Source organism: Rhinopithecus roxellana, chromosome 3, assembly GCF_007565055.1.
Source record: "Rhinopithecus roxellana isolate Shanxi Qingling chromosome 3, ASM756505v1, whole genome shotgun sequence".
NCBI lineage: Eukaryota > Metazoa > Chordata > Mammalia > Primates > Cercopithecidae > Rhinopithecus > Rhinopithecus roxellana.
In genome coordinates, this window is record NC_044551.1 from 176736410 (window position 1) to 176756483 (window position 20074).

The following is a 20074-nucleotide window of genomic DNA, read 5'->3' on the forward strand; positions in this document are numbered from 1 at the left end:
TAAGGAGGTGGCCTCATCCTAGGTGAGCAGGTCAGTGTAGGATGCTGAAGTCCAGGCAGGTCTAGGCTCAGCCTTTGCCAGTCCGGAAGGAGTCCCCATCTGTTGGGTGCAACCTCACTCTGAACCCCTGTCCCTTCCTGCCATGTGGTCCTTCTGCTGGGAACTGTAGTACAGTGCTATCTCTGTCATTTCCTCAGTTTCCAAATGTACATCAGAGACAGTCAACATTGAATTAGGGTTCTTAAAATGAATCATGCCTGGCTCAGTTCTCCCAACAGCTTCTGGAAGCTAAGTGTGGAATTGTGGTAAGACTACAGTCAGAGCTGGGTTCAAGTCCTAGCTCAACCACTTGCTTGCTGCATGACCTTGGGCAAGTGTTTTAACATCTCTGAACTTTTCTTCAACTGTGACTTCCTGCCACATAAGGATATTGTGAGGGCTGAGTATAAAATGCGTGCTTTATTTATTAAACAAATATTTAGGCTGGGCGCAGTGGCTCAGGCCTGTAATCCCAGCACTTTGGGAGGCCGAGACGGGCGGATCACAAGGTCAGGAGATCGAGACCATCCTGGCTAACACGGTGACACCCCCATCCCTACTAAGAAATACAAAAAACTAGCCGGGCGAGGTGGCGGGCGCCTGTAGTCCCCGCTACTCGGGGGGGGGGCGGGGGCTGAGGCAGGAGAATGGCGTGAACCCAGGGGGGCGGAGCTTGCAGTGAGCTGAGATCCGGCCACTGCACTCCAGCCTGGGCAACAGAGCGAGACTCCGTCTCAAAAAAAAAAAAAAAAAAAATATTTATTGAATACCTACTATGTATCAGCTCTGTAAACAGCCACAGGGGGATCCAATGGTGGGCAATTTTAGACAAGAATCCTGCCAACATGAAATGTATAAGTCCAGTGGAGAAAAAATGTCATTAATTTGATAATCAAATAAATATTAAATGACAAATATAGTAATGCTTTGAAGTGGGGGAGGGAGGCTGTAAGAGTAAAAGAGGGACCCAATCCAGCCTGGAAAGTCAGGGAGGCTTCTCTGAAAAGGTGAGAATTTGTACAGTGTCTCTTTCTCAGGTGTTGTCACTCCGCGCCTCTTTCAGGTACCTGGAAGGAAACCACCTAACAGCCGTGCCCAGAGAGCTGTCCACCCTCCGACACCTGACGCTTATGTAAGGAGCCCAGTATTGGGTGGGGTGTTTATTTTTCCCTCCTGGGGTCACTCAGGAAACTGAAGTGGATGGTAAGAGAAAACAGAGCTGCAGACTGATGCAAGTGGTAATTGAAAGATGCCTGTGTCTGCTTAGGAGGACCAGAAGCCAGTCTACAAAGGGAAAGTGGGAGTTCTTGCAGAATGAAAGAGCATCACCCTTGGGAAAGTAGGCGACCTACTGAGAAACGGTGAAAGAACACCATCTCTCTGTGGGCTGGATTCCTATAAACTCCTGAAACCAGCCGCTAGATAAGGATTTCTCAACCTCGGAACTATGGACATTTGGGGTTAGATAATTCTTAGTTGCTGGGAGGCTGTCATGGACATTATAGGATGTTTAACAACATCCCTGGCCTCTCCTCACTAGATGCCAGTAATACTTCCCCCAGTATTGACCACCAGAAATATCTCCAGACTTTGCCAGATGTCACTGAGGGAGCACAAGTGCCCCCAGTTGAGAACCACTGCTCTAAAGCAATGGTCCTCACCGTCAACTGGTTAGAGAAATCACCTGAGCAGTTGTGTGTGTGTGTTTTTTTTTTTTTTTTTTTTAAACTACTGATGCTCAAGCCCATGCTAGATCAATTAAATCAGAATATCTGGGCGTGGAACTCAGGCATCAGAGGATTTAAAAGCTCCCCAGGTGATTCTAATGTGCAGTTAACATTGCCACGGCTCTGGATGTTGATCCCTGCAGGGAAGCTCGAGGTTGCAGCTGGCAGAGGACTGCACCCCCACCAACCTCAGTCCTCCTAAGAGAGAACCTGATAAGATGGAATAAATGAATGTCAGAAGAGAAGGGGGATAGAGGAACAGTGAAAAGAATTAATCAGGGGAAAAAGTACTAAAACAAGGAGAGATTGTTATTATATTTATCATATTTTGTTGGTACAGTGAAATGGATGAATAGTCATGTAACTGAATGATTGACTATCTGCATAAGTGAAAAGATGGATAAATGAACGACAATTGCTTGAATGATTGAATAAGTGACCATTTGGATGAATAAGTGGGTGGATAAGTGGGTGGATGGATGGTGGGAGGGAGAAAAGGAGGGTGGGATGGATGGATGGGTGGGCAGGCAGGCAGGTGAGTGTGTGGGATAAATATGATAAATATATGAGGGGTAGATGGGTGAGTGGGTGGGTGGGTAGGTGGGTGGATGGATGGATGGATGGATGGGCAAGTGGATGGGTGAGTGGGAGAGTAGATAAATAGGCCAGCAGCGGGATGGATAGATGAATGACTGAATTAATGAATAGGTGGGTGGATGGGTGGATGGGTGGATGGGTGGATGGGTGGATGGGTAGATGGGTGGGTGGATGGATGGGTGGATGGGTAGATGGGTGGATGGGTAGATGGGTGGATGGGTGGGTGGATGGGTGGATGGGTGGGTGGATGGGTGGATGGGTGGGTGGGTGGATGGATGGGTGGATAGATGGGTGGGTGGATGGGTAGACGGGTGGGTGGATGGGTGGACGGGTGGGTGGGCGGGTGGGTGGATGGGTGGGCGGGTGGATGGGTGGATGGGTGGGCGGGTGGATGGGTAGATGGGTAGATGGGTGGGTGGATGGCAGGTATGTGATACTTGGGAATGGCCTCCTACAGATGCAACTGACAAACGCATGACCCCTCTGTTTTACTTTTCCTAGTGACCTGAGCAACAACAGCATCAGCATGCTGACCAATTACACCTTCAGCAACATGTCTCACCTCTCCACTCTGTGAGTACACTGAGATGCTGTGTTTACCATGCCCATGGGCCCAGCAGGAGATGATCACACTTTCCCTCCCTCCCAGCAGGACTAGGTTCTCTGGCCTAATGACCCTCAGGCCTATGGCTGCGCTAGTATAAGATAGACCTTAATCATCAGAAGGAAGATAAAGTAGGAAGCCTTCCACTGTCCAGGCAATTAGAGAGGAACTAGAACCTCATGGCTTCTGAAGAAGGCTGTCTCAGGAGTACCTTTTGTGGTTTGTGAATTTTCTTTCCCAGTAAATGGTTTTCCTACACAATTATATTTTGCTCAGACCCATTTACTTCCCATTAGCTTTGCACATTGTGAGCACTCATCATTGGACAGGAGAGAGAGGTGATGAACAAGCTGGTTAGAAAACCAGCCTGCGACAGAACCTGAGTAAACTGAGGAAAGAAAGCCAGTGTACTTCCTGGATTGGTGAAGAGGTTTCTTGTCCCTTTAGGGGATGTTCTGTCAATATATCAACATTAAAAAGAGAAACCATTTGCTTTGGTTCACAACGTGAACAGTGCATCTATGCATGGTAGTGAATAGAAAGACACAACAGGGCACGTGCCTCCTTTTCCACAGGATCCTGAGCTACAACCGGCTGAGGTGCATCCCCGTCCATGCCTTCAACGGGCTGCGGTCCCTGCGAGTGCTGTGAGTACCCCAGCGTACTGATTTTGACTTACACATTGCTGAGTGACAGCAGGAAGCAGACTAAGCACTCCCCTTCCCCACTCTCCTTTGCCCAAAGCCCACTCCACTCCCAAACACACCTTCCTACCCAGTACCCTTATTTGCTCAGTGGAGTAGAGAGAGCTACCCTTGAGAGTCTGCCATTCCCAGGCTCCAGCCCACTACCACTGTGGAACCTTTAGCAAATCACTCAGCCCCTTCAACTTTCTGCTTCTTTATGTGTAAAATGGGATCAATAGCACCTCCCTTGTGAGGTTTAGGATATGCAGTTGTATTCTGCCCTCTAGTTTGGGCATAGTGTGTGGCCGTAGCCACGTTTCGACATCATTCTGTTTACAGTTGTTTCCTCAGAGGGGCGATGCAGCATGGTGAACCTCTGCATGGAAACACAGCTCCTACCCCAGAGAGCACAAGCTGGAAACCCAGGGGCCCCGTCCAGCTCACAGACAGCTATTAGTTAGCGATTGTGGGGTTGGCTCATCATAGAGTGTCTTTTTAAAAACACAAAGCTTAATAAGCTGTCAACATTTAAATATCAGGAAGTTTCTTGCACAAATCCCACCTTCTATATTCTTTTGGAAAATTGAGAGACCTGGCTATACCAGGGCCCTGCCTCTGCATTCCTGCGTGGCTGAGCAGCCCTGCCCCTTTAAACAGAGTTGTGCAGGCTGCAGCCTCCACACTCAGCCCACTCTCCTTGCCTGCCTGGCCCTGTCCTACACATGGGTAGCTGAGTGTCTTCTCATCCATAAAATCAGATAATTATGGCAATTGCCTCACAGGGTCTTATGAGGATTAAATGAGATACTGTAAATGAAGTACTTAGCACAGTTCTGGCACTGTAAATGCTTAAGAAATATTCACTTGTTACTATTCTTATATCATAGCTTGCTAGGGCAGGAAGGCACCCCACCACCAACCCCAACCCTGGGCCTGATTAACTCCTGATTTTTGTGCCTTCCCATCTTGCTTCTACTTTATTAGCACATTCCTTTGAATTCCTTTGGTCCTTTGAATATCACCCTTGAATGCTATTCATGAAAACAGAGATGCCAGATACTCCGCCCCCAAACCTGTCAACTTCCTGACTTTCTAGATCATTATTACTATAATGGTGATCAACATATTTTATGGGACAGTTTTCTTCCTCTAACCTTTTGCAACAGTGCTGTGAGACCAAGACAATTCTGCCCATTTTAAACATGGAGAAACCGAGGCCCAGACTGGTGAAGTCACTGGCCAAGGTCTAGCAGGTAGGAGGTTGCAGAATTCAGCCTCCTGGGACCCGGGGCACTTTCCAGAGCTCAGTAGCAATCCACAAACAGCACCCAACAAGCTAGTCCATTTCGGAGTCTCTGGGCTGATGTGAATTATTGAGGCCCACAAAACACCGGTGTCAGCGACAACTCCCGCCACATGTCATCTGCGCTGTTATTAAAAATCAATTCTCTGGGGGCAAAGAAGTGCCCGCGCTGACAGTGTGCAATCTGTTATTGTCACTTATTTATTATCCACCTTCTCTGGGGAGTTTGAGAATGGAAACATCAGCACAACCATTTCCCTGTTTCCAGTTGAACACAGCAGGAGATGGGCTCGTATCACTGGCCAGGGCTGAAGCCGGACCTGCTCCCCATTCCTTCTCCTACCATTCCCCCTCAATTCCAACCTATTGTCTTCCATCCCAGTCTAATAGTTCTGTGCGTGGGTTCACTGCCAGGAGGTGGGACCAGCCAATTTGAAGGAATCTGCATGCATCTGTCCATAATTAGTGTAGTGATGGTTGAGGCAAATCAATATGTAAGAGGGAGAGAAAGTGTTTGCCCGTCCATCTGTCTGTCTTTTGGGGTGGTGGGGGCGATGGGGTGAACACCACCAGCCTGACCAGGGTTTTCTCCTTCCTCGGCATCTTGTTTGCCCCAGCCCGGCGCTACTCCTGCCATGAGTTCATCAGCGGTACACATAACCATACAACACGCTGGCACTTGCTTCTTGAAATATGAATGAGTAGGCTTGCCCCAGCATGGTGGCTCACACCAAAGTGTAATCCCAGCACTCTGGGAGGTCGAAGCAGGAGGATTGCTTGAGCCCAGGACTTCAAGACTAGTCTGGGCAACATGGCGAAACCCTGTCTCTACCAAAAAATACAAAAAATTAGCCAGGCATGGGAACATGCTCCTGTGGTCCCAGCTACTTGGGAGGCGGAAGTGGGAGAATGGTTTGAGCCTGGGAGGCGGAGGTTGCAGTGAGCTGAGATCACGCCATTGTACTCCAGCCTGGGCAATACAGCCAGACCCTGTCTCAAAAGGAAAAAAAAAAAAAAAAGAATGAATAGGCTTTTAGCATCATCATTTTAGAATCAGGAGATTTTGTGCATAAAAAAGGATCTTAGAGCACCTGAGTCCAACCATCTACCTCAGTGGGAAGCAACCATTTTCTGCCTAAGGGCCAATTCAGGAAAAGGAAAAATGTTTATAGGCTACATTTCTTTTACAATATTTGCATCCTTTCTCCCAGTAATTACACACCTAGGAATTTAGTTTAAAGAATCATCCAAAATGAGGGAAAGGTTCTGTGCATTAAAATCTTTGTTGTACTGGTGTTTTTAACCTAAATTTTAAATATTACCTACAAGGGCCACAGTGGGGAAATGTTTAAGGAAACCATGAGGCAACCAGTCAATGAAGTGCAATTATTAAAAGAGGCAAAGACGAAAACTAGATAGCACTGTGAGGAAGCGCTCATCACACAGCGTTACATGGAGAAATACACCTAACTGGTATATGTGTTACAATTATAACTTGCAGACATTTATACCTATGAAGAAAGACTGTAAGACAGCAAATGAAAAAAAAAGTGATAATGTTTATATAAAGTCATTTCTATAACAAATGAAGGCAAAGGTAAAGATGAATGAAGACCGGGTAGGGTGGCTCATGCCTGTAATCCCAGCACTTCGGGAGGCCAAGGCGGGTGGATCACCTGAAGTCAGGAGTTCAAGACCAGCCTCACCAATATGGTGAAACCCTGTCCCTGCTAAAACTACAAAAATTAGCCAGGCATGGTGGTGTGTGCCTGTAGTCCTAGCTACTCGGGAGGCTGAGGTGGGAGGATCAATTGAGGCAGGCAGGTGGAGGCTGTAGTGAGCAGTGATTGAGCCACTGCACTCCAGCCAGGATAACACAGAGCAAGACCTTGTTTCAAAAAACAAAAATCAATAAAGATGAATAAAGATGGTAACATAGATGGTAACATATTTACAACTTAGGGAGCTGGAAGAAAGATTGGCTTTTTAAAATCAAGAATTACATTATCTACAACTGCATTTGAACATGTATATATTCTTTCCTCATTTCTGAGGGGTTTCATACTTTTAATTAAACTTTCAGAAATGACCAGAGACCCAGAGATGTTGGGTGTTTGCAGCAGGAAGAAGAATGAGCGTCAAGGTTTAGTTTTGGAGTAGACAAAGGCCAAAAAGTGATGTGGAACGCAGGAAGAGAAAACTGACATTTAAGAGAGAGAGAGGGAGTGAGTGAGGTGTGTGTGTGTGTGTGTGTGTGTGTGTGTGTGTGTGTGTATGGGTGGATATGAATACATTTCAGGAGAGCACAACAGGAGGGTGGTCGTTTAGCCCTGAGTACAAAACATTGTGTGAAAAATGCTTTTTCTACTTGGCTCCGAATCTGAAAATAGCAAAAAGAGAACATTCTTGTGGACATCCTCATCCTCCTTAGGGGATCTGTGCATCCCCTGATCTTTGCCCCACGCCAGGTCACATGCCTTGTATGTGTGTGGTCCCAACTGTCTTGCCCCAGGCACAGGAGGGCCACCTGGAATCAGTTAGCTCTGGCAGGCAGTTTCAGCGTGTGCCCATGAAGGAGCCAGTGGGATTATCATTCAGCATCCTTTATCATGCACCATCCTCAGTATTTTTAGCTCCTAGTCCCTGAAGTGAGAATTGTGCTGTTTATACACATGGGGCTGTTCATCACTGCTCTACCAGTTGCCTGAATTCTCCTTAAAACATCCGTGTAAAGGAGCCCCTTGCTTGATTACCTTCTGAGACAAAGAGCTCACTCTCTTACCAGGCAACTCTATTCTACTTTTGACCAGCTATTAGAGCATCAGAAAAACTCTTCTGCTGAGCCAGAAGGTGACTCACTGTGGCCTCCCAACCATGGGCCAGGGCTGGCACTTTGACATCTCTAAAATAAAAATCAATAAACAAAAGTTTAACTGCAGAATTTAGGATTGAAGAGTGAATATTGAAAATTTTTCTGTCCAAACGTTTCATGTATAAGAAGAAAAGACAGGCCAGGCACAGTGGCTCACACCTGTAATCCCAGCACTTTGGGAAGCCGAGATGGGCAGATCATGAGGTCAGGAGATTGAGACCATCCTGGCTAACATGGTGAAACCCCATCTCCACTGAAAATAGAAAAAATTAGCCGGGCGTGGTGGTGGGCGCCTGTAGTCCAACTAGTCAGGAGGTTGAGGCAGGAGAATGGCGTGAACCTGGGAGGCGGAGCTTGCAGTGAGCCTAGATAGCACCACTGCACTCCAGACTGGGCCACAGAGCGAGTTTCAGTCTCAAAAAGAAAAGAAAAGAAAAGACAGATTCAGAGAGGTTTAGTGACTTGTTCAAGATCACTCTCTTGTTCATCCTTTCCTGGATACCAGCTATGGGTTAGTTGCTGTGCTTAACTCTGAAGGGGGAAAGAAAACAGAATGTGAATGAGACACAACTGCTGCCCTCAGGGAGCTCTTGGTCTAGAAGGAGAAGTAAGTAAATAAGCAACTACAATACAGGGTGATACCTGACAGAACAGCCATGGGGATGCAAGTGAGAGGCACGCAACCCAGTCTCAGCCACCCAAAGCTTTCTGAAAGGAAGGTTAATAATCACCACTGACATTCATCAAACCGTGGCTACGCGCTGCACACAGGGCTAAGTGCTTTGGTTATGTTATCTTAGTCAGCCTCTACCTTGTGAAGGATATACCGCTGTTATCCCCATTTCACAGATCAGTGAATAGAGGCTGAATGAGATGAAGTAACTTGCCCAAAGTGATGCAATCGGTAGGTAGTAAAGTTGGAATTTAAACCCAAGACTATTTGTTTTCAGAATCACTCTTCTTAACTTGTGCTTCCAGGAAGGACTGAGACTGAGAAACCAGAGGGGGTTACCTAAGTAGGGATGGGAGAGAAGAACATTCTAGGCCGGAAGAACATAAATGTCCTGGACAGAGGCCCTGAAGTCAGCAAAGGCATATCACCGGGGGAATCACAAGAAGCTACAGGTGTGGCTGCAATGTGGCTTCTGGGGACAGGAGTGGGAAGAGATGCTGCTGAGTAGCCCCAAGGCACAGGCAGAACCAAGGCTGGGACTCACCTCTGGGCTCCTAAACCAGTGCTCTTTCTACCACATTCTACCTGCTTCCCCATCGCAGACTAGCATCTGTTTTTATCTGCACCCATTTCAGCCTGGAGGGAGCTGGCCTATGTAAAAATGAGGTGTTTTCTTCCTCATCCAGAGAGGCCGCTGATGGGAATTGAGGAGTGGGCTGAAATGGAAGATGCAGAGAGAAAGGAGACAGGCACCGACCACTCTGCCAAAATGCAGTGTCTCCTCTGCAGTCCTGGAATCAGGTCACAGGACTCACCATGGCCTTTGACATACAAGCTGCGCACTTTCAGGCTTCTACCCTGTGTGGGTAACTCCCAGAGGACTGGCCCCAAAATCCACTCAAAAACATAGAGGAGGAGTCATGACAATGATAACAATCGTCATAGCTGATGTGACTGAGTGCTTCTGAACCCCTGGCATCCAGTCTTTCAGTCCTCACCGCTAGCTTATGAAGTGGTATATTAGCTTTCCTCCTGGGCAAAGGGAAGAAAATCAGCTCAAACCACCTTAAGCATAAAGAGAATGTATCAACTCAGATAACTGAAGAATGCACTGGAAGATACCGGGTTCTAGGGCTGGATGCAGGCACTGCAATGATACTGTCAGAATGTGTCTGTAATCCCAGCACTTTGGGAGGCTGAGGCGGGCAGATCCCGAGGTCAAGAGATGGAGACTATCCTGGCCAACAGGGTGAAACACTGTCTCTACTAAAAAAATAAATAAAAAGAAAAAGAAAAATACGAAAATTAGCTGGGCCTAGTGGGTGCACACCTATAGTCCCAGCTACTCAGGAGGCTGAGGCAGAAGAATCGCTTGAACCCAGGAAGTGGAGGTTGCAGTGAGCTGAGATCATGCCACTGCACTCCAGCTTGGCAACAGAGTGAGACTGTCTGAAAAAGAAATATGTAAGCTGGGCGCAGTGGCTCACGCCTGTAATCCCAGCACTTTAGGAGGCCAAGGTAGGTGGATCACCTGTGAGGTCTGGAGTTCAAGACCAGCTTGGCCAAGATGGCAAAACCCCATTTCTACTAAAAACACAAAAATTAGGCAGGCATAGTGATGCACATCTGTAATCCCAGCTACTCAGGAGGCTGAGGCAGGAGAATCGCTTGAACCCGAGAGGCAAAAGTTGTAGTGGGCCAAGATCGTGCCACTGCACTCCAGCCTGGGCAACAAAGTGAGACTCTGCCTCAAAAAATAGTCATAAAATAAAAAATAAAAAGAAATGTGTCTCTGCCTCTCAGCCCTGTTTTGCTAAGTGGATTTCATTCTCAGGCAGTCTTTCTCTGTTTAAGACACAGAGGGTCCCGATGGGCTAAAAGTTTACATTCTAGTAGCTTAGCAGCCCCACAAAATTAAACTGCTTCTGTCCTCGTCATTCCAGAGAAAGCCCCAGAAGTATCTGTCCTTAGCTCCCTTAGGTTGCACGCTGAACCTCACACCAATCACTGTGACTCTGATTGGCCAGACCTGAGCCATAGCTTCATACAGAGGCCAAACCATTGGGACCAAGAGGTGGGGCATGGTGATCCCCAGTAGAAAACAGAGGAGCTGCTACAGAAAAGAGCATTGATACCGAGAAACCCACACCCCCTAAAAATGTCTACTATATGTAGTTACTAAGAATTCCTCCATTTTAGAGATGAAAAATCTGAGAAACCAAAAGATCTGAGAAACCAAAAAATCTGACAAACCAAAAGTCAATTGTCTCAGCTCACACAGCCAGTACAGAGGAGGGATTCACACCCAGGCAGGCTGACTCCAGAGCCTTTGGTTCTTAACCCCCAGATCACCTGGGAATAGCTTAGCCCACTCAGAAGAGAATTCATGCAGCCCTACGCACATTTAGAATGAGGATAGTTCCCACTGTTCATTGTATGAACTGTAGGACCTAGGGGTTCACATACCCAAAGTTCATGCAGCCCAGAACTAAGGAATGGTCATGCCCTAATGTTGCCCTGATGATGCCCTCATCCGCATTCTGAAATTCTTAAGTTTGCCTTTAACATCCCCTAAGAGTTAGGTGAGGAGGAGGAGTTCCAAGTGCTTGAAGATGAGTCACTGAGAGTTGACAGTTGCTTGCCAGCCCAGCCCCTGGGAGGCATCAGGGAGAAGGGGAGGAGAAAGGAAGGAGCACTCATTCTTCCACTTCTCTGGCATCCTTTTAGGATGGTTGGTTGACAGGCAAGAGTACTTCTTTGCGGGCCAAACCAGGATGGAGAACCTGCAGTGTAGGCAGATTTAATGAGTTCTCCTAGTAAGTTACAATCTTGTTACTCTGCAGGTTTGTTCGTTAGTTTGTGATGGAGTTTCGCTCTTGTCTCCCAGGCTGGAGTACAATGGTGCCATCTCGGCTCACTGCAACCTCCACCTCCTGGGTTCAAGCAATTCTCCTGCCTCAGCCTCCTGAGTAGCTGGGATTTCAGGCGCCCACCACCACACCCGGCTAATTTTTGTATTTTTAATAGAGAATGGAGCCTGACTTGCAGGTGTCACAATGCTAAAGCTGCCCTTGGGTCGTCTGGTGTTTTAAAATTAGGCCTCATTTGGAAATGACTAACAATGAAGCTGGGTGCATATGCAAAACAGCAAGCAGCCATGAAGCCATCAAAGTCAGTAGCAGGCAGGGGCTGGTATGATTCATAAATAGCCTCATGAATTAGAGGCTAAATGATGCTGATCAAAGTGTTAGGAAGTGCTTCTAGCTCTTCCTTACCCAGGGAGGCGAGAAGCTATCATGAACACTCTGGATGGTTGTTTGCCTTCTTGCGGCTGCCCTAACTGCCAAAGTATTGAGGTTCACTTTCACCCTGAGGATTTCACCAGAGAACTGTGAGGTGGGAGGGGAAGGAGCCCATGGTGATGAGGATGTCCACAGAGGGTAACTAAGAGGAGAAAGAGAAGAGGAGATTATATGGAAAGAGGAGAGAAATAAGGGCCTTGCCTTAAAGCAAAAGGAGAAATCTTTCTAAACCCTTGCTACTGGCATCAGCATCACCTCAGACTTTGTCAGAAATGCAGAATCTCAGTCCCCACCCTGGACCCATCAGAACCTTTGGAAGTGGGGCTCAGGAATCTGCATATTTACCAACTTCCAAAGCTCACTCAGTGTGAGAGCCACTGTTATCTATCAAGAGTAATTAGGCTCATGTCTCTATGTCAGTTGAAGACGAAGGGCAAGCTAACTTCAGTTGAAGGGAGAAGAAGAGCAAATTCATTCGTTATTATTCCATCTGTACTTCCACTGTCAACACTAATTGTCTCTCTGTTCTACTAGGACTCTGCCTGCAATAAAGTTGTTAGTCCTTACCCTGAAGGGTGATTATTGCCAACACAGGTGATGGTGCCCATCAGTCACTAAAGAAGCCTTCGAGTTTCTATGAATTTGCAGATTTTTTTATGCAGTTGATGATTAATCCTTTAATGGAGAATATAATCCATGTGTTGTGGATTTGCTCGTGTTGCTACTTGAGCACGGAGCAGTGTTCATTGAATTTTTTCATGCACCTATCCTCCAGGCATTTGTGGAAGGCTTAGTATCTGGCACCACTGTGTAAGTGAGAATAGCTCCTAGCTGCCTACACCACAGGGTGGAGAGAGGCATGATTAATACCAGGTGGGGTACCCAGCCCTTCTGACATGCTGTGGGAAGAGGCACTCAGGTGCACACAAGTGCCAGACTCGTGTATGTGTGTGGCTGATGCCAAAGCCGTTTCCATAACAGTGAGTGTTCGGCTCCAGAGACTCTCCTTGGGAGCTGAGGACCCCCTCCCTCTGTCACCGAAGCTGGGATTGGTAGCATTTCTCAACCCCCTTAAGATCTCTTTAGGTAAATATGAAGGGAACTAATTTACTGAGCTCCTCGATACCAGATACCCTTCAAGACTCTTTCACAAATATTAATATTGATTAGTCATTTAGCACTTAGAAAATGCTGGCTCTCTCTACATGCATTAAGAGACCCATGACAACTTTCCGTGGCAAGTCTTTTTCTTCTCATACTTGTTTTACAACAGAGGCTGAAGCACAGAGAGGGTAAATTGCTTTGCCCTCAGTCACACAGCTGGTGAGCGACAAAGTCAGGTTTGACTGCACACAGCCTGGCTCCAGAACTTCCAGTCTTAAGCACAGCTCTTCACATGATCTCTGAAACTCTAGTAACTCCCTTGGGTAGATATGTCTCTTCCTTTTTCAGCTGCAAAAAGGAAGGCCCAGAAAAGTGACATAACTTATCCAGTGTTTCACAGCTAAAAGAGACTGGTTTCTGATTTCACCTCAAGTCTATCAGATTGAAAAGTCCACCTGCTTCTTCCCCAAACTCTCTACTCCCTCCATCCTTGCTGCTGAGCTGGGCATAGAACATTCATGCACCCAGAGCAAAGGGGGCAGCAGCTACTGCTAGGAGCAGTGGGGCTCTGAGCAAAACTGAAGGGTGGCAAGACCAGGCACTGGAGACCCTGAGAAAATGTGCTAAATTCAAATTACTGGATGCTAACCTTTCGACCTGTGCCCTCTGCTTCAGAACCCTCCATGGCAACGACATTTCCAGCGTTCCTGAAGGCTCCTTCAACGACCTCACATCTCTATCCCATCTGTAAGTAGCGGTCTTTCTCCCCAGTGCGCATTCAAAACACGAAAGCATGGAAGTGTCAGCGACAATGTCATCAGTGTCAGCATTTTGGCATATGTCCTTTCCTTATGCATACAGTATATTTTACAACAATGTATCCACACCATGCATATTGTCTTGTTCCCCACCTCAGAAGCCTTCAAAGGAATCCTCAATTATGTAAACAGTGTAAATATTTAATCAGAACTAACAGAAAACATGTACTATGGGCTGAACACTTTAGATAAGTTTTCGATTTATTTCTTGCAGCTGTAAGGCATTTTTATCCTTTTATTATATATAATAACATTGTGTCTAAGCATGGCACAGCTAGCAGATGGCAGGGCCCATGATCAGATCCAGGTTTGCCTTGACTCCAAAGCACATATTCTTAACCACTCTGCACTCTGCAACAGGTATTCCCTTCTTATTTTACACAGGAAACACTGAGGCCTGTAAATACTAGCTGACTAGCTAAAGGTTGACTATCAGGTCAGTGAGATGTTGGACTAGAAACTAGGTTCCCTTACTCCCAGGCCAGACCTCTCTTCCCCAGATCAGGGATCTCTACATATTTTTATACACCTCTGTTGGTGAACATTTTCAAGTTTGTATTCCTTCTATATGCATATTTAATTATTTTCATAATGTGTGCATACACTATAAGATGGATATACTACATATGCATATTCTAAAACTTTCAAAAATAGAATTGTTAAAAGATACAATTAAAAAAAAAAAACAGAATTTCTAGTATTTTCTTCCCAGTCACAACTTTGGAGATGTCTATACCGGACTTAACCCTCCTCCCCTGCATTCTTCAGTCAAGTGGTCTGAAGCGGCTTCCTAGGTTGCTAGGCTTCAGAACCTTCTCTGCAGAGTATATCCTCCAGTGGGCCCTTCAGTAGGACAAGGGAACCAGAGAATCAGATGGCCAGAGATCCAGGAAGCTCCCTAAAGGAGCTAGGATGGGGTTGAGTTGACGAGTGAGTCTTAACTGCATAGGTGAGAACCACTCCTCAGGAGTGGAAGGGGCTGGGATGGGAGTTGAAACATCCACAGCATTGGAAGTACACTCTGGAGACATTAACTTTGCCACAGTGGAGACGACTACTCCGCTGGCCCCATGTTGGACACCTCCAGCCTAGCCAAAGTCTGAAAATGCATTTCCAGAGAGCCGAAGATATGAAGCCTACAGGCCAAGCTGGGCAGGGGGCCCTGACTTCCTGTTCTGCCTCCTAGGGCACTGGGAACCAACCCACTCCACTGTGACTGCAGTCTTCGGTGGCTGTCAGAGTGGGTGAAAGCGGGGTACAAGGAGCCTGGCATTGCCCGCTGCAGTAGCCCTGAGCCCATGGCTGACAGGCTCCTGCTCACCACCCCAACCCACCGCTTCCAGTGCAAAGGTAGGTGACGCCAACACCCCACCCTCCCCTGTCCCTTGTGGGGTATGTTGTGTTTCCAGCAACCTGTCAGAGCAGGGCATCTCAAGAGATGTGGCTTCAGAAACCTTCACCCTGTCTCTTCCATGGATCCCACACAAAGAGGCTCAGATGCTGACGCTGATGTGGACTCTCATCTAATGGGCCAAGTGTCATTCTCTCCAAGTCCCCTGCTGGCATTGCCACACATCTCCTCACTGACTTCTTTCTGTACATGTCTTTCCATAGTGGAGAATATCTTTTTTTTTTTTTCCATCTTTTGTAAAGACAAGTTCTCACTATGTTGCACAGGCTGGTCTCAAACTCTTGATCTCCAATGATCGTCCTGCTTTGGCCTCCCAAAATGCTGGGATTACAGGCATAAGCCACTGCACCTGGCCTTGAGAAAAATCTTTTCCAACCTGCATTTTTTTATTCAACGTTATTAAAACATAAGCATTTTCTCATTTTACCCAGCAAACTTACTGTACATGTGATTTTTTTTATTGATCATATTATTATAACAACAAACTACTACTGAGTTCTTATGCAACAGGAATGATGTTAAGCCCCTTCTCATGTATTTTTTTGTCATTCTTCATATAACAGCTTATTTAATTCTCTAATGCCTCTATGTGATCAACTTTTAATATTATCCTCATTTCTAAAAATGAGAAAATCAAGGTTTAATGAGCTTCCAGGTCTATCTGATTCCACAATGCACAGTCTTCATCATCAAGCCATAATATTCCACTACCACTTACTTAATCCATTTCTGGTTTTGAACTTTAGAGTATTTCCATTTTTTTTTCTTACCATTGACACATAAAGATCTTTCTCTATTTGAATCATGTTCTCAGATAAGATTCAGAGAACAGAAATTACTGAATCAAAGTATATTATTATTTTTAAGGTCTTCACACATTTTGCCAAACTGATTTTCAAAAAGGGTTATAACCCATTTACATTCCCAGTAGCATCCTTCGATTGCATTTTTCATTAGACTCTGTCATTATTTTCTCTTATTTTCTCATCCTTGCTAATTCAATAGGTTAAAAAAAAAAAAAACTCCTTTTATTTTTGTCTTTGATTATTGGGGAACCTGAATTTTTTTATCAAAAAGTTACTTCTCATTTGTATACACAATTGTCTGTTAATATCAATATCTTTTGCTCATCTCTGAGAGGCTTAATACTTATTTTGATATATAGATATACTTTAATTACCCTCTCAAACTTGAGTGTGTCCCACACTTCTGCTGCAAGCAGAGAAACATTCCATTGGCTTAAAGCTAATTTTAATTTTCCTCTTCCTGCTTCTAAGATATCTGATCTGATACTACAGAGGCTCACCTAGGCCAAGAACGGTATAGGTCTCAATCTTGGCTGCACACTTTGGAAATCATATAGGAGCTTTTAAAATTACTGAAGCCTGGCTTCACCCTCTAGGTTTTGATTAAATTGGTCTGGGGTACAACCTGGGTGTGGAGACTTTTAAAAGCACTGCAGCTGGGGTCCGGGCATGGTGGCTCACGCCTCTAGTGCCAGCACTTTGGGAGGCTGAGGCAGGTGGATCACTTGAGATCAGGAGTTCAAGACCAGTCTGCCCAACAAGAGGAAACCCCATCTCTACTAAAAATACAGGTGTGGTGGTGCACGCCTGTAATCCCAGCTACTCGGGAGGCTGAGGCAGAAGAATTGCTTGAATCCGGGAAGTGGAAGTTGCAGTGAGCCAAGATTGCGCCGCAGCACTCCAGCCTGGGCAAGAGAGTGAAACTCCATCTCCAAAAAAAAAGCACTGTAGCTAGTAGTGTAAGACAGCCAAGTCATCCAGGTTTTGTCTGGGCCATTCTTGGTTTTAGCACTGAAAGCTCTGTGTCCTGCAAACCCCCTCAGCCCCAAGCAAACCAAGACAGATAGTCTTCCTATTCTACTGTGAAGCCGGGTTGAGCCCCCTAGTACCAGCACTCAATCAGGCCACTCTGTTTACTCATCCACAAATGGTCACTCACTGAAGTTCATCTCAGCCCATCTCCAAGTTGATGACTGTTAGCCCCAAGGTCATTTATAGTCCTGACACTAAGTATGGCCTGTTTATCCAGGGCTCATTGTCAAAGCTGGCAGCAGCAGCAGGACACAGCCCCCTTTGCAAAGCTCTGCGAAGGACCCTGACCTCCCTCCAGTGCTTGCAGCTAAAGCAAGCACAGCTGAAATGGTCACAGATGTAACATGTACCTGAGCAGTTTTCCATCCATTGTCAACATCATCGCCGTGTCCTCTGGGGCCATCCATTTCTGTCTTCCAAGGTTTTCCAGGGGGGACTTCCTCTGTGTGCCTTTGGCCCAAGCACTATGCCCTGCTTAGCCTGGCACAGACTGTTCCATGGGGAGGGGTATTTGTGGGTAGAAAAATGGGAGGTCCAAATAGAGTCTGGGCTCAGAGCTTCCTGGAATGTGAAAAGATACACAGGGGGTTTCTAATTATGGTGCATTGTTTGCAGATTAGCACCAAAATCAGATCAGGCTAATTACAGTAATTGATTTGACTGCAGAAGTGTTTCTGAATGATGTCCCACTGTGACTTTTCCTCACTGGAGAGTGGCTGAATTAATGGGACGCTAGCTGGACTGGATGTGCTGGTTGAGGAGAGCCAGCTGCCATCTGGGCATGGAGTTGGGGAGGGGCTGGGGCTGGGGCTGGGGCTGGCGCTGGCTGAGGGAGGGCCCAAAGCAGAGGGGAAGGGAGGTGTGGCAGTGAGTGCACTCAGGACCTGCTGTCAGTACTCTGGTTTTGCTGCCCAGGGCCTGTGGACATCAACATTGCGGCCAAATGCAATGCCTGCCTCTCCAGCCCATGCAAGAATAACGGGACATGCACCCAGGACCCTGTGGAGCTGTACCGCTGTGCCTGCCCCTACAGCTACAAGGTATGCTGGAGGCCCTGCCCCCCACATTCATGCCTCAGGCTCCTCCTTCAGCCCTGGCCCTAGAGAGGGGCACTGCGCCCTGCGTGCCCTCCCTTCTCCAAGGGACAGCCTGGATGAGTCCATCGCACAGGTCACCACCCCAAATGCAAGCCCAGAGTTTCAGGCAGCCTGTCTAATGCACACATCTGATGCAGGTGGAGTGAGAGTGAGCTGGCATCCCCAGGTCTCTGTCCCCAGGGGGATTGTGTGTGTGTGTAGTGACAGGCTTAGAGGCAGCCTCACTCTGGGGAATGGGACTACCTGATTATTTCTAGACTATGGCTTGCTTCTAGCAGATAGTGTCAGAGTGCCACCTATGGGCCTGGGACAAAAGAGCCAAAGGATTCCCTTTGAAACCAGCCACCTCCAAAGCCATAAACTTACCACTGAGTCCTAGACCCATGCACCCTCATTTCATACGCTGATTATAAAAATCAGAGAAGAGAATAAATGTATAAGGTCCAGATGAATGCCTGGCCTTTACTGATGATTCAGAAGAGAAATCTACTATGCATGGAATTGAGAATGTTATAAATTCACAGTCACAGGGCACTCACACACACAAAAAATAGGAAGGGAGAATAGAGATTAACAGCAGACATACTCAGGATGTGTGGATCCTCTCAAACTCCGTTGTATGCATTCAGCAGAGAAAACTCAGACTGTGCAGTTACACAGAGAAGCAGGTGTGGATTCCATCTTTGTCATTTACTAGCTGTGTGGCCATGGCTAGTAATTTTGTGTCTTCCCAGCTGCAAACTAGGACCTGTCTCATAGGTTTGCCATGGAAATCAAATGTACAGTAATGTACGCAATACACCTAGGACGATACCTGGCATTCAGTAAGCACTCAATAAGCCAGCATACTGCTGCCTTTTACCTTTACCCTTGTATGGTGGTCCCTCATGCCTGGGTGTGGAATAGGGCATCAGTAACAGGTGGTATGTTGCTGGTTTGATCGAGGATTATCAGTCTATGTCTCTGTGAACTGCCAAGAAACTTCAGTCATTCTCCTAGAACTGTAACTGCATTTGTAAAATTCTCAATTCCATACATAGTGTAGTTCTCTTTTGAGTCATCAATAAAAGCCAGGCACTCATCTGGAGCTTATGTGTTTATGTTCTTCTCTGACTTTTATAATCAGCGTATGAGATAGGTAGTATCATCCTTATTCTAAAGAGAAGGTAAACTGTTCACATTCTGATTCTTGCTTCCTTCTCTTTAAAACTGACTTGAGTCTGAAAGTAGCAGAGCTGGGTTTGAAGTCCAGGCTTCTTCCAACTACACTTGACTGCACTATGAAGCATGACCTGACTGTCAGGGCCAGGGCAAAGAGAGTATCTGCAGGGCTACTGCAGGGTAAGGCCACTTGTTTGAACTTTGTTCTCAAGATTCTGAACATCATGTCAATTTTAGAAGAATTTGAACAGAGATTTTGATCTTGAGGAAAGTGTTGAGCCCAGGCAGGTCTAGGATGCATGACGTTGATGGTAATGGTGAAGATGATGTTGGTGAAGGTGATGAGGGTGATGGTATCAGTGAGGATGGATGATGACAAAGGTGACAGTGGTGATGATGGTGATGGTGTTGATGATGGTGATGGTGCTAATGGTACAGATGGTGATGATGATGATAACTATGATAATAACAGTAACGTAAGAGCCAGCATTTATTGAGTACCTATGATGTACTGACAGCAGACTAAATAAGGTACATGTATTATCTTGCATACTCCTCATCAGAGTCCTAGAATACAGTTCCTAAAATGACCCTCATTTTACAGTTGAAGAAACTGAGCATGGCAGGTAAGGGAGTTGGGATTCAAAGCTCAGAACCAACTGACTCTAGAAGCTGTGCTCCTGGCCACTGCACTCACTGCCTTTTGGCAAGTGCAGTGATTGCAGGGGCTGAGGTTGGGGATCCCTGACTATTCAGGACCTGTCTGACTTGCCAAGTTAGAGACAAGTAGAGTATAGCCATGGGAAGAACACCAAGCAGGACCCTCTGGAGCCTGTGCCTAT

The 20074-nt window shown here is 46.4% G+C and overlaps 1 protein-coding gene across 1 annotated transcript in view; it reads left to right on the top strand.

Moving 5' to 3' along the window:
* The window catches only part of SLIT3 (slit guidance ligand 3), a 651942-nt gene that overhangs the window by 581526 nt on the left and 50342 nt on the right, over window positions 1-20074 (top strand). Inside the window, exons 21-26 of the mRNA XM_010358190.2 lie at window positions 1103-1171; window positions 2865-2936; window positions 3543-3614; window positions 13583-13654; window positions 14912-15075; window positions 17890-18014. Coding sequence (XP_010356492.1) covers window positions 1103-1171; window positions 2865-2936; window positions 3543-3614; window positions 13583-13654; window positions 14912-15075; window positions 17890-18014 — 574 coding nt within the window. The remainder of the gene's footprint in view (window positions 1-1102; window positions 1172-2864; window positions 2937-3542; window positions 3615-13582; window positions 13655-14911; window positions 15076-17889; window positions 18015-20074) is intronic.